At 35.8% G+C, this 13,069-nt stretch overlaps 1 protein-coding gene across 3 annotated transcripts in view; it reads right to left on the minus strand.

Annotated features, from left to right (window-relative positions):
- Positions 1–13,069, minus strand: part of MARF1 (meiosis regulator and mRNA stability factor 1) — a 35,753-nt gene that overhangs the window by 16,298 nt on the left and 6,386 nt on the right. For all 3 annotated transcript variants that reach the window (XM_054041554.1, XM_054041553.1, XM_054041555.1), the window contains exons 5-13: positions 10,322–10,548; positions 6,942–7,059; positions 5,962–6,134; positions 4,809–5,243; positions 4,110–4,273; positions 3,860–4,021; positions 2,854–3,043; positions 1,838–2,016; positions 103–183 (exon numbers count right to left, since the gene is read on the minus strand). In XM_054041554.1, the coding sequence (XP_053897529.1) occupies positions 103–183; positions 1,838–2,016; positions 2,854–3,043; positions 3,860–4,021; positions 4,110–4,273; positions 4,809–5,243; positions 5,962–6,134; positions 6,942–7,059; positions 10,322–10,548 (1,729 nt within the window). The remainder of the gene's footprint in view (positions 1–102; positions 184–1,837; positions 2,017–2,853; positions 3,044–3,859; positions 4,022–4,109; positions 4,274–4,808; positions 5,244–5,961; positions 6,135–6,941; positions 7,060–10,321; positions 10,549–13,069) is intronic.

Genomic DNA, 13,069 nt, shown 5'->3' on the forward strand with positions numbered 1-13,069 from the left:
AGCAAAAAGTTATTTTATGCCTCCATTGTAATTTACTGTACAAGACAGGAATTGTGAGTTTCTGAAAAGAGTAATTTAAAACAAGTGCAATTTAGAACCTACTTTTTTTCATATATTTCTGTTAACTTGAATATAGGCAGACAACAAGCAGGAGCATCCTGAAGAATGGACATTGTTTCTGAGCTGAAAATATAATTTTGAAGTGTTATAAATAAATATCTTAAACTTTTCTATTTAAATTATCTACGTAATCTCTAGTAGCATTCAAATATTCAGTTACTTCACTTATAGACATAGGGAATTCTTTCATTACTAAATTATACCACTTAATTCTACTGTAGTCAATAGTATTAAAATGGTATAAGTGAGAGGATGCCTTTAGTTTAAACCCCTCACATGTAAAAATGAATATTGAACACTAGGACTCTTCAGTCTACTAGGATCTCAAATAAAGAAAAGTATTTAAGTGAGCAGAACCCACTGGCATTCTTGACAGCTGAAAATGATGGAACACAACTTAAAGGCAGGAATTAGGGTGCACTTAAATTACATCTGTGAATAATACTTTTGGATATTAGGCATAAGGAGATCATGGGACAAATACTGTTATATCCATGCACTCCAGAGAAAGATATAACCACATGCATTAGACTCCTGCCATGGAGGTCAATGCACTCCAGAGAAAGATATAACCACATGCATTAGACTCCTGCTCTCTAGTCTTGTTATCTAGGAGACTTTTCTAAAGGAGTTATTGAAAATCTTGCATGTACGGTAAGCACCAGATATCTATGGAAAGTAATACTAAGGCTACATCATTAAAAGTTATCAATTTGGATTAAATCTTAACTGTATTAAAAGATGGCTTGGCCAGGAAGAAACAAAGGGTATGACAATGCAATAATGAGAATTAATAAAATGGGCAACTATATGTGATAAAAACTAGTTTGCTAGAAAAATCAACCCTCTCCCCAAAAATTTCAAGGAATAATGAGCACCATTTTTTCTTAAACCTAAGCTTTTTTTGTGTGACAAAATAAATATTTTTCCTTCCAGTGGTTTCTTTCCACATAAAAAGTATATAATGCAAGATTGAAGAAGTATACTTTCTCTTCTATTAGAATCCTCTCAACCTTCTAGGTCTATAATCTTCCATAAATAAAATGAAGGGCTGTATCTTACATAGAGCAAAGACACAAAAAACTCACAGCAAAACATATTCAGGTGTTTGTTTCTTAGACACGTAAACTTAGTCACACAATTAAAATGGGGTGGAAGGGAGGACTCTCCTCATACAATTTTTCCGGGGGGTGGGGGGGAAGGTTTTTGGCATCTTTATTCTTTGCAGTAAATCTGAATTCTATACAAGTATAAAATCTAGGTTTATTGATAGTCAAAAAAGTTAAATGACTGAAAAGGATGAGTGAGATTTAACTAACTGAACAAGCATATCCTAAAGTTTCTGAATGCCATATACTTTAAGAAGTGAACATAAAATTAACTTTTCTCTATGACTTAGGTGATATAGGTGTAGCTAAGGAACTGATCCCAGGAGAAGGATGCTTCTACATGAAGATCTGGTACCTTCAGACTTTATTTGGGGTTTCTAGATTGCTTAAATTTAGGTAGTGTTGACCCACATAATACACAGTAAGACAGACTTTTTTCATCTTGTCTAAATGTTACATCTGCTAATGAACTTTAATCAGCTGGCACAAGCTATATTTTGCTTATTTTGTTTCCAGTTTTATTTCACTTAGTATTTTGACTTTGACATCTACAGGAACAATCCGTAGCCAGCAGACATAATCTAACAATTGTCTAGGCTGCTTTTTACCTAAGCTGAGATAGAGATTTATTAGCAGCTCCTGTAGCTAGGGAGACCTGGATCCTTTTGCTGCCAATTTTGTATCTGTGAAGGTTGTTGACAGCACTGATTGCTTCTTGTAGATTTTCCATTTGAATTATAGCCTTCAACTGATAATCTGTATGAGGACTGAGCTCCACACTCTTTACCTGAAAGAAAAAAAATGAACATACAAATTCATCACAAAAGATTAACCTGAGTCAACTGTCATCTTTAAATATAGAAAAGTAGACTAGAGAAGTGTCAGATTATTTTATGTAACTAGCATAAACTCTATGCATAGTTTCTTTTAAAGCTGTTATTAAATGGAAGGTCACAGAAATGGCCTCTCCCTGGAGTTTATTTTCTACAATTGACAGTGAAATAACATCTACCTTCTGTTTCAAGTCATTTTTAAAGTGATTCAAAATATCAGCTCAATATTTAGACTGCACATTTTAAAATTTTGAAGCGGACATGAGGAACAGAAGTTTCCAGGGTTGGATTTTTTTTATTATTATTATTTTTAATTTCAATTAATGCTTTGAGCTATCCAAACACATGGGATAGCTCAAAGCATTAATTTAACTCTTCCAGTGACCCTGAATGTACATTTTCAGAATTCTATTCTCCCAACGAAGAAAAAACATGAGCTCCATTTAGAGTTTACATACAAAGCCTTTAGTGCACAGACCTATAGGACTATACACAAAAGAAATAGTTAAGGTAAGATGTATTATGGCATGGTAACAGGAAATACCAAGTTCTGAGTGCCAATATTTTAAGGTATCATTAGATCGCTGGTTTCAGAGTAGCAGCCGTGTTAGTCTGTATCCGCAAAAAGAACAGGAGTACTTGTGGTACCTTAGAGACTAACATTTATTTGAGCATAAGCTTTTGTGGGCTACAGCCCACTTCTTTGGACAGCTGTACTCTGTACCTCAAAAGTAGAGCACACAGGCTTGTGGAAAGGAAAAACAGAACTCAAAAGGGATTTTATCCTTTACCTTGCCATATCTAGAGAAGATTTCTTGCAGAATTTGCTGCAGTTCCTTTCTGGACAATCTGTAATCTATATTGCTGATCTGAATATCTGCACCATTTGCAAAAGGATCAAGACAGTCTGTACCACTGGTGTGATTTACAATATTGAAGGCAAGTGGAGATGATCTGTTTGAGAGGTTTGGAGACATACTCCTAATTAAAACAAAGACATTTTAGTATTATTCAATAAATATGACAATTACACAATTATCTCTCTCTCTCTGTGTTAAAAGTGAAAATAAAAAAATAATTCTAAGCATGGATTAAGTAGATAAATTTGCGAGTGTCAATGCATTTCGGTACATATGCACTTAGTTTACATGGCTAAATACAGAAGCTGAAAACTTTTTTCCTTTAAAATCTCAAAAGACAATCCTGGAAAAACACTAAAATCTGTCTAAAGACTGATCAACATGGACAGCATAAGGTTTGGGGTTGGATACAATTTTTGTCCGCAAAATGTACTTTCTACTTTGTGTTGAGAGAGTTATACTTGTTCAAACAATCTATAAGCAGCAAAGGACCAGAGTTTCAAAGATATTTAGTGGGGTTTTGAAAATCCCCACACACACCTAAGTACCTATCTGCATCTTTAGGCACCTAAATATCTTTGCAAGTCTAGGCCCCAAATGTTTAAGAAATGGAATGCTTCTGAAATACTGTGAACTCTGCCACACACATACCAAGGAGATAAGGATTTACAGGGAACAGCTGACACAAAATAAGTTTAATTAAAAAGGTAGTCTCTCCTGTCTTGTTTTTAAACTGAGTTCTGTTAACTGCTACCACAGTATTACCAGATTAGCATCCTTATCTACAACATGTAAACGTTAAACGGAAATATCTGTTGTACTCAAGTCCACATACAGATATATGGACCTGTTTACTTATACATTAGAAATAGCCTAACACCAACCCCAGACTCCATCTCCCAGATAGGAGATGATGCTACATAATACAGATACTTACCGGGATGACCAACAGCTCTGAGACATGAGCAGAGGACTGAGCTGTCGTGATGCTGTCAATTTACTGAAAGCAGATGGGTAGCTGACCTGGAATACAACTGCATCTTTATCTTTTTTCTCTATAGGAGAGTTGGTAATGCTTCTAGAAGCGGGGGTGTCTTTTCTATTTAAAAAATAAATAAATTATCATTGAGTTGCTCAATTTTACTACATGGATTAACTTTAAAAACATTATTTTTTCCTTAACATACTTCTGACTGCATTTATAGGACAATTCTCCTATTCCTGTGTTTTTGGTTGCCAAGCACACAAGATTTGCTGCATTAGAGTTTTGTGGAGAAAGAGTTTCCTCTCTTAACTGGTCTTGCTGGTTTTCAATTTTTCTGATGGTCTTTGATTCAAGGCGACACAACTCCTTAAAAAGAGTAAAACACAAAGGTAGATTAGCCACTAAAAAGCTACTACTCCTTTTCTTCATAAATCTTCCAACTTTATGTAAAGTAAAATTAAACTCAAGGCATAACTTTGTAGAAGCAGCCAGGTGTGTTATGTTTTTTTAGAAATAAGATAGAAAGAATAGTAAACAGTATATTGAGGTACAGATTTTCACTGCAATTTGTATTATTAAGTTCTGTGCACACTGAATTTTTCAAAAATAGCAAAGGCTCATTCTCCTTCAAAGTATACCTAAAAATAAAATAAAATAAAAATAATTAAAAAAAAAATAATAGAGGACAAGAACCATACTTGGACCCCTGGTTAGTAAAAGTTGTTAGCACTCAGACCTGGATATGGATGTGAGGAGAAGGCAGAAAATGAAACTCTATACTCCTTTTGAAAAAGCACCACTCATCTTCCTCCACTGATTAAAGTCATGCTAGCACAGGGAGGTAAAGGTAAAATCTGGAAACATGAGAAGACCACAGCAGGACAGAGAAGAATGATGGTACCTGTAAACTTTTAACATTTGTGGGTTTTGCAGCAGATCCATGTGTCTGCAATCCCTTTCCCGCAGTGGTTTTGGCATTGGAAGACTGATCATTTGAATCTTTGCTGAGGAGGCACAGTTTTGGGTTCTTGTTCACTTTTTTTGGAGACTTCACCTTTTCAGCTCCAACACAGTTTGAATTTTTTGTTTCATTGAGTTCCTTGTTTTTGGGGGTAAAAGACACAATAATCCTGTTGCCAAACACATCTTCATTTTCCATTCGCTTATGAGCACGTTCAGCACTTTCTTGATTTGAAAAGCGGAGAATTGCACTGCTTCCAGAAATGCTCAACACCTTTCCTCCACAGTTATCTGACAAACGCCTGAGTCTGTTGCTGACACTTTTGCTGTCTCTGTTTGTTGGCAGGTTGTAAACATATAACAGTGTATGGCATGACTGTTGGGAAAAAAACAAAACAGATTTTATTTGGTTAAGCAGGTCATGTAAGGACTTGGTCATGTAAAACCAATATTTAATATACCAAGATCTAAAATATCAGATACTACTTTTTAGGTTATTTCACGTACACCAAATATACCAGCCATGATGTGAACCAGGTTGTCAGCTTAGCTGATGTTAAAGGGATTGTTTAACTTATATGAAATCTTCCCTTAAAGGGGCCTTTTCCTTAAGATGATGACCTCACATTCACAAGGTAGAAAAATCAAGGCAGTATAGAGTAAATAAGTTGTTACTGCACATTTCTTATCTTTTGTTTACATCACCAAAGCACAGAAAGACCATCTTAAAATACAAGTGCATTCCAACAGTGCTTGTTCTTAGCACTGTAAACTTTTATACAAAATGCACATTTCATTAGGTGAACAATGAGGATTGTAACTGGATTGCTACTTGTATTATTTCATTTTAATACATCTTAATCTTTACATAAGTCATTGATAAAAATAGATATTGGTCATTTAATGATTAGGGATCAGTGCTTAGGTGTTCAGTTGAAATGAAGACCAATTCCAAGAAGGTACAGCCTTATGAGAGATAGCAGTTCTGCTGAGAAGTGTCCTGATATTCACCTATTTCTCCCAAAATCAGGGAAATAAAGGTCAATATACACTTTATATTTTCTACAATGTATGCAACAAAAAAAATCACTTACTGGCATTTTCAATGGTAACCTTGGTGGCAAGTCTGAAATAAATTCTTCAAACCTGATAAGCTCGTGAGCATGATGTAAGAGTGCTTCAGAAGCTTGGTTCTTATGTACCAAGATGATCTGGAAACCATGCCGGTGTCTCAGGTCACTGAGTTCCAAAGCAAAGTTTACATCAGCTGAAACAGAGACCCACCCACCCAAATATTAGTGGTTAAAAAGACTACTTTAAAAAGCTCTCTCTGTCACCAAAACAGCATCAACAACAAAATCTTTCAGGGAAAGAATAGCAACGGCTATAAACATTCATGGTAGATATTTAATCAGCAGTTAGTATTTAAGAAATTTAGAAATCAAGGTTTTCTTTTAAATTGTTAAATGTTACTATTGAATCAGGAGGAGTTAATCTGGTACTGTATGTTTCTGTAGCACATTTTTTTTGCTTAAAATGGAATATTATAGCCTTAAGTGAAACCCAATGTAGTACATATCATACAGTTCATTAAATAATTGTGACTGTAAATTTATGGGTGTATGTTGTATTATTCGTCTGTAATGGTGAGGCATTAAATATATCTGCATTCATTATGCTTAAAGTTTAGAGAGTTTACATAGAGTACTCATTATAATAAAACTTACCTGAAGTTGGCACTTAAGCCTCCTAGCAGACACCATTAATATTAAGAGCAGTCTATGATAGTCAATGTGATGTGGCAAATAAGTTTCCATCCTGGTTTAACAGAAGCACTAAACAGTAATATTCATCTTCTCATAGTTAAAATTACTGTGTTATCTATTACTGGAACTCATCATGAATTCTCACTTGAGCACTTTGCTTAAAATAGTGTGGATTCTAAACAACTTGGGGGAAGAACACTCAGTGTAATGTCTGAAAGTTTGACTGGAAATTCTCAACAGGATTCTGTTCCCCAGAACCTTGAAAGAACACAGTGAAAGGTTTTATGCAATGTGATTAATATTCTTACTTGATACCAGGACCACAGTAGCAGGTGCAGTGTGTGTATCAGCAAACCTCCTAAGACTCTGTCTGAGCTTGTCATCAGCTGCATTCTTTGCTGTAGCATTGATGTGTGCAACAGTCACCTGCAGAATTAAAGGAAGATGCCTTAAGGAAAGAACTGAATGTGAAGACTGGTAACTGGCATTAACTGGTAACAAATCTGACACATTTTTTAAAAACACATAATAGGGATTAGCCACTGAAAAAATTGCAGAGTTCCATGTATTTTAAGCAGTTAATGCATGTTGTATAGATAATGATAAGTGTGTACAGTATACGAAAGATATGAACTAGAACAAAGGTTTCCTGTGGTGGGGGGGGGGGGGGGAGAAGAGTTAGAGAAGTTGTAAGAACTTCAGAGTGGTTAAGAAATGCCTCTTTTTTTTTCCTTTAAGGACAGATTCCTGTTGAAATAAGCAGACCTAACTAATTCATCTTGGAGCATCTAATGCTGCACCTAACTTTGTCCTTAAAAGAGAAGAAAGAAGGTACATACACTTAAATGTATAACTGAAGAAATTATAATACAGCAAACAAGACTGTTTTACTACTGATATAAAAATTAGCTTATTCAGAACAAACCCCAGTTCAGTATTGCACCTATATTTTTATTGAGATTCAGTAAGAGGGGTGTGTGTATGAAGAGGGAAACACTTTATACCTTGCATGGAATACCTGAAGTTAAAAACTGTAAAATAATTATGCACAGGAATTATTGATAAACAATTGTATGCAGCTTTGTGATTTTCAGCTTATTTATCTGAAGAGAAAACATACACCAATTGCTAAACTATTAGCATTGCAGTGAACAAAAACAACTTGTCACAAGGGTTGACGGATACACATTTTTGTAAACACAAAAGCAATTGATAAGTGTCAGACTTCCTGAATATATAGAGCCAATAATCCAAAAAAAGAGAACTGAACTACTGTTCTCATAGAAACCAAAAGACAGATACAATAAAAAACAAAAACAAACAAAAAAATCACGTACATATTTTTGACCATTTTAATAAAGCATAAGTCTACCTGTGAAATGGGGGAAAAGAAAGGGGAAGCCCGACACAACATACATAAGGGACTTGCATTAGAAGAAAACAAACATTTAGTCTGTTTAAGGTCTGCTCAATATGTTCCAAGATGAGTGGATAAGATTTACTGAAACTGAATGCTACAATGCAACTGAAATGTGAAATATTTAAACTTCAGCATATTGTATTAGTGATCAAAACTTTTGTTAGGTAAATGAAGTCACTACTGAAGATTGTTTAGTATTCATAAGGTAAGCCTTGAAGGGTTAACATTTCACACAAACTGGTAACTGATAAAGGGAACTGACCCTTGGAAATAAGTCAAATCACTGATTAACAATAAGAACAAATCAATTAGATTAATCTGGGTATTAAAATCTCTCAAAAAAGGTAACCAAGCAAGTTTGCCATGTTTGATAATTTACCTATAAAGGTACCTTTTGAATTACATTGCTGAATTGGACTTCAGCAACAGTTTTTACACCACTGGTCTTCAAAGTGAAACACTTCTATTTTCTTTGTATCTTTGTTATTTAAAGACACACTTCATTTTTTTTTCCATTTTGAAACAGTGGTACTTCAGACACTGTTCTCTAAACATTGCATCAGTCTTTCAAAAAAGGTAAATTTTCTGAAAGAATTGTCATGTATAATCTTACTTTGTCATTTTCAGAATTTCAGTACACACTAATAAATTAAAATCAAGAAACAATTCAGCCACGTACTAGTTTGGACTTGAATATGCCCAAACACTGCACTCAAAATACAAATTTCAAAACAAAATGTAGTCAATCCCCCAGAGATTAGACTAAATGGATTTAAGACATACATGACAACTGACATGATTTATATGCCTAGTTTTCTTTTTTTTCTAGCCATTACTATACCAACAAAAACAACAGAGCCCCGCAGTACCATCATAAATAAAGATATAGGAGTAGTTTCATTATAATTAGGGCCCTATCAAATTCACAGTCCATTTTGGTAAATTTCATGGTTATAGGATTTAAAAAAAAAAAAAAAAAAAAAAAAAAAAAAAACCAACAACCTTAAATTCAGTTTCAGATATTTAAATCTGAAATTTCACAATGTTGTAACCGTGGGGGTCTTGACCCAAAAGGAGGTTGTGGGGAGGGTTGAAAGGCATGGTAGGAGCCCCCGGCCGGGGTGCCCCCAACCCTGCCTTTCCCTCACTCCGGGCCCAGCACTTGAGGGCTAAAGGGGCCTTTGGCTGGCTCTGTGTGCGGACACTGGAGTGTCCATGCTGTGCCCCAATCACGTCACCCTGGGTGGTTGCCCACCTGTAAGGCCAGCCTTACCCCTGTAAAAGCGACAACCCCCCACCCCCATACCATGCCAACCTCACTTCTGCTGGCAGTGCTGCCACCTTCAGAGCTGGGTCCCCAGCCAGCAGCTGCCACTCTCCAGCTGCCCAGCTCTGAAGGCAGCACAGAAGTAAGGGTGGCAATGCCATGACCCTTCCCCCCTCAACATTATAGCCAGATTTCATGGTCCATGATGCATTTTTCACAGCCATGAATTTGGCAGGGTCTTAATTATAACTCATCCCCTCCACTTTAAAAACCCAATGACAGAAGTCTGGTACTCCCTATCACATCATCTAACCCAATCTAAGCAGGCTAGTTGCCAGCCAAAACACAGATAATTTTTGAATGCCCAAACATTACAAAGTAGTAAAGGTGGTGATGGTATATCATTAATTCAGAGAAAAAAAACTTACAAAAGTATTAATGTTTAAAAAACTAAACCAAGGAGATTAGAATGCAAGGTAATTTTAAGGTAAAGCTTCTTAAAAAGTGTTTGAAAGTGTAGAAATGTGGAGTAAAGGAGTCCCAAACAACACTAACTGTGCTCCAATGTCCCTTCCACCCAGTGCACCCTCCATTTAGGAAAGGTTCAATCAGCGACAAGTATCAATTGACCTGTCATCTCAGTTGGTGATCTAGTTGCAAATTCTGTGAACTGTGCTAGAAATGTTTCTTAAATTACCAAATGAAACAAAGATTCTCCCAAAAACAAAAGTTAGAGAAGACCGTCCCACAGGTAATGAAATGGATCTTAAAAAAAAAAACAAAACAAAAAATTTTGGGGAGGTAGCTGTCATGTCTATTTTTTCTTAAGAAAATTAATGCATGTATAAATTCAGCTAGAATCATAACTTCTATCTTCTCCAGTGAAACTGTTTTAATTAAAAAAAAAAAAAAAAAAAAAAGGACTTGCTTCTGTTCATTAAAGATTATCTGCATTTTTTTTTATATGGAATGCTTTGAGCGAATAGATTACATTTCCATACCTGGCAGTTGTTCAGCTCCTGAATAACTTCTTTATTTTCTTTACTAATGTCACATACACAGATGAATTCTGCCTCCCTGTGACCTTTAAAAAACTTTTCACGAATTCGTTGTACAACTGCGATAGCTGAACGGCCAGTTGGAACAGAACAGTTTTCAATATCCCAAAAGACTCCAATGGGGGGCAAGTTCTCCAGCACCTGGCCTGTTATTGCAACTTCTGGAGACCCTGTAGAAATTTAACAAAAACAGCCTTTACGTTAAACTGGGAAATGCTGAGACTATGATACTTTGCTAGTTATAAGCATAAAAGGACAAAGATATAAAAGATGGGAGGTTTCAGATGTTAAAGAATGACGGGCCTGGGAAGACAATCATGAAGAAATATAGGCAGGAAAAAAAACGAGGAGTACTTGTGGCACCTTAGAGACTAACAAATTTATTTGGGCATAAGCTTTCGTGGGCTAAAACCCACTTCATCGGATGCATGCAGTGGAAAATACAGTAGGAAGATATATATAGACCGAGAACATGAAAAAATGGGTGTTGCCATACCAACTATAACTAGACCAATCAATTAAGGTGGGCTATTATTAGCAGGAGAAAAAAAAACTTTTGTAGTGATAATCAGGATGACCCATTTCCAACAGTTGACAAGAAGGTGCAACAGTAGGGGAAAAATTAGAATGGAGAAATAGTTTACTTTATGTAATGATCCATCCACTCCCAGTCTTTATTCAAGCCTAATTTAATGGTGTCCAGTTTGCAAATTAATTCCAATTCAGCAGTTTCTCGTTGGAGTCTGTTTTTGAAGTTTTTTTGTTGGAGAATTGTGACTTTTAGGTCTGTAATTGAGTGACCAGGGAGGTTTTAGCCCACGAAAGCTTATGCCCAAATAAATGTTAGTCTCTAAGGTGCCATAAATACTCCTCGTTCTTTTTGCTGATACAGACTAACATGACTATCACTCTGACAGCTAGGAAATTGATCACATCCGAGCATCTTCAAGGTTGTAGTGCTCTGATGTGTAAGGATTCTTCTTCATTTAAAAAAAAAAAAAAAAAACGACGTTTGGGGTATGTCTACATAGCAAAAAACCCATGGCAGTAAGTCTCAGCCCAGGTCTACAACTTGGGCTCATGCTACACGCTAAAAATAGCCACGTAGACCATCTAAATTGTTTAATTGTATTTGAAGTAACATTTCACAGCTAAAAATTCATAATGAATACTGAATTAGTACTGGAAAATAAATATTTAAACTGTAGGATTTAAAATACTGTATCAGAGAAAGCATCCAAAACAAAGAAAACTGGATTGGAATGCTAACTCTGGGATAAGTGGTTATCAAGAACCAAGGAACTACACAGTAGACGCAAGGTTCTTCTACAGGCAAACAAACTAAATTGAAGAACAGATGTGAGGCCTGGAATTTGCTATTATGGAGTAGGAGGGACAAAGATACGTTTCTGCTCTTACAGAATGGCCACAGGAAAAGCTTCATCATGTTTACATACACTCCCCAACCTACAATAAGCAGAAACCAAAGACCATGGATGATGAATTAAAGGGACTCTGTACAGATGGTCAGCGATTACAATGTCCAAAGAAGTGAACACAGAACTGACAAAAAAGAATAAGTGCCAGATAACATGCAAACGTCATCTTTTCCGGTGGACTTTTGGTTATGATGTCTGATGAGTTATTCTTCCATGGATTTGTCAGAAATCATAACTTGGAAAAAACATAAAACTGAATAAAAAGCCTAAAATGGCTACAGCTGTTTGCTTCCCAAGCTGAAATGACACGGCTTCTCACAAGCTGAGCAGAAATAGACAAGAACTGAGAGCTGGACTGTCAGCTTGCCACTCAGCACTCCTATTAACCAAAAGACTGGGGGAAAATCCAAGCTACAGAGACTATACTGGCATAACTATGTTGCTGTAGCTATGCTGGCATAATCCTGTAGCAGAGACCAGCCTACACCGATGGAAGGGGGTTTTCTGTCGGCGTAGGAACACCACTTCCCTGAATGACAAAAAAAACTATGTTGACAGAAGCACTCTTCTGTTGACATAATAGCATTTATACTGGCGGTTTGGCCCGTTTAGCCACATCAGTCAGGGACTTTTTTTTTGCTCCTTCATACCCCTGAACAATGAAGCTACGTTGACATTAATTTTCAGTGTAGGCCAGGCCTAAGTCTCTCAAATCCATAAGGGAAGACAACAGTATTACCAGAATAAGACTTGTCATACCACCTAAATTGCAAACTGTCAAATTGAGCTGGAGAACATATTTGGCATACCACTGTACATATATCATTTTATACAACTGTCAATAGTCTTTTTAAAATTTGCATTATAACATATAGTAACTATACCAGAAGCACAAATATTAAAATTTTACAAAAATATACAAATATTTCAAGTATTAAAGCGATATCATCAACCTGGTACATAGTCCATTTTGGAAAAGTAGGTTAAGGTAGGTTTCTGGTATTACACCTAATCTAAATACGCTCCAATGTTTCACAATTAACTTTCCTTTAAACAAAACAACAACAACAACAAAAGCACCACCACAATGTTTTCTTTCCTCATACTGCTATGCAAAAGATGCACACAAACAATATGGAAAACTAACTATACAGTAGAAACAGTATATACACAGAAGGATCCAATGAACAAAAAAATTTATTTTTTCCATTTAGTCTCTCTCATAAGAAATATCTTCAGAAAGACATGCAGT

Source organism: Malaclemys terrapin, chromosome 10, assembly GCF_027887155.1.
Source record: "Malaclemys terrapin pileata isolate rMalTer1 chromosome 10, rMalTer1.hap1, whole genome shotgun sequence".
Taxonomy (NCBI): Eukaryota; Metazoa; Chordata; order Testudines; family Emydidae; genus Malaclemys; species Malaclemys terrapin.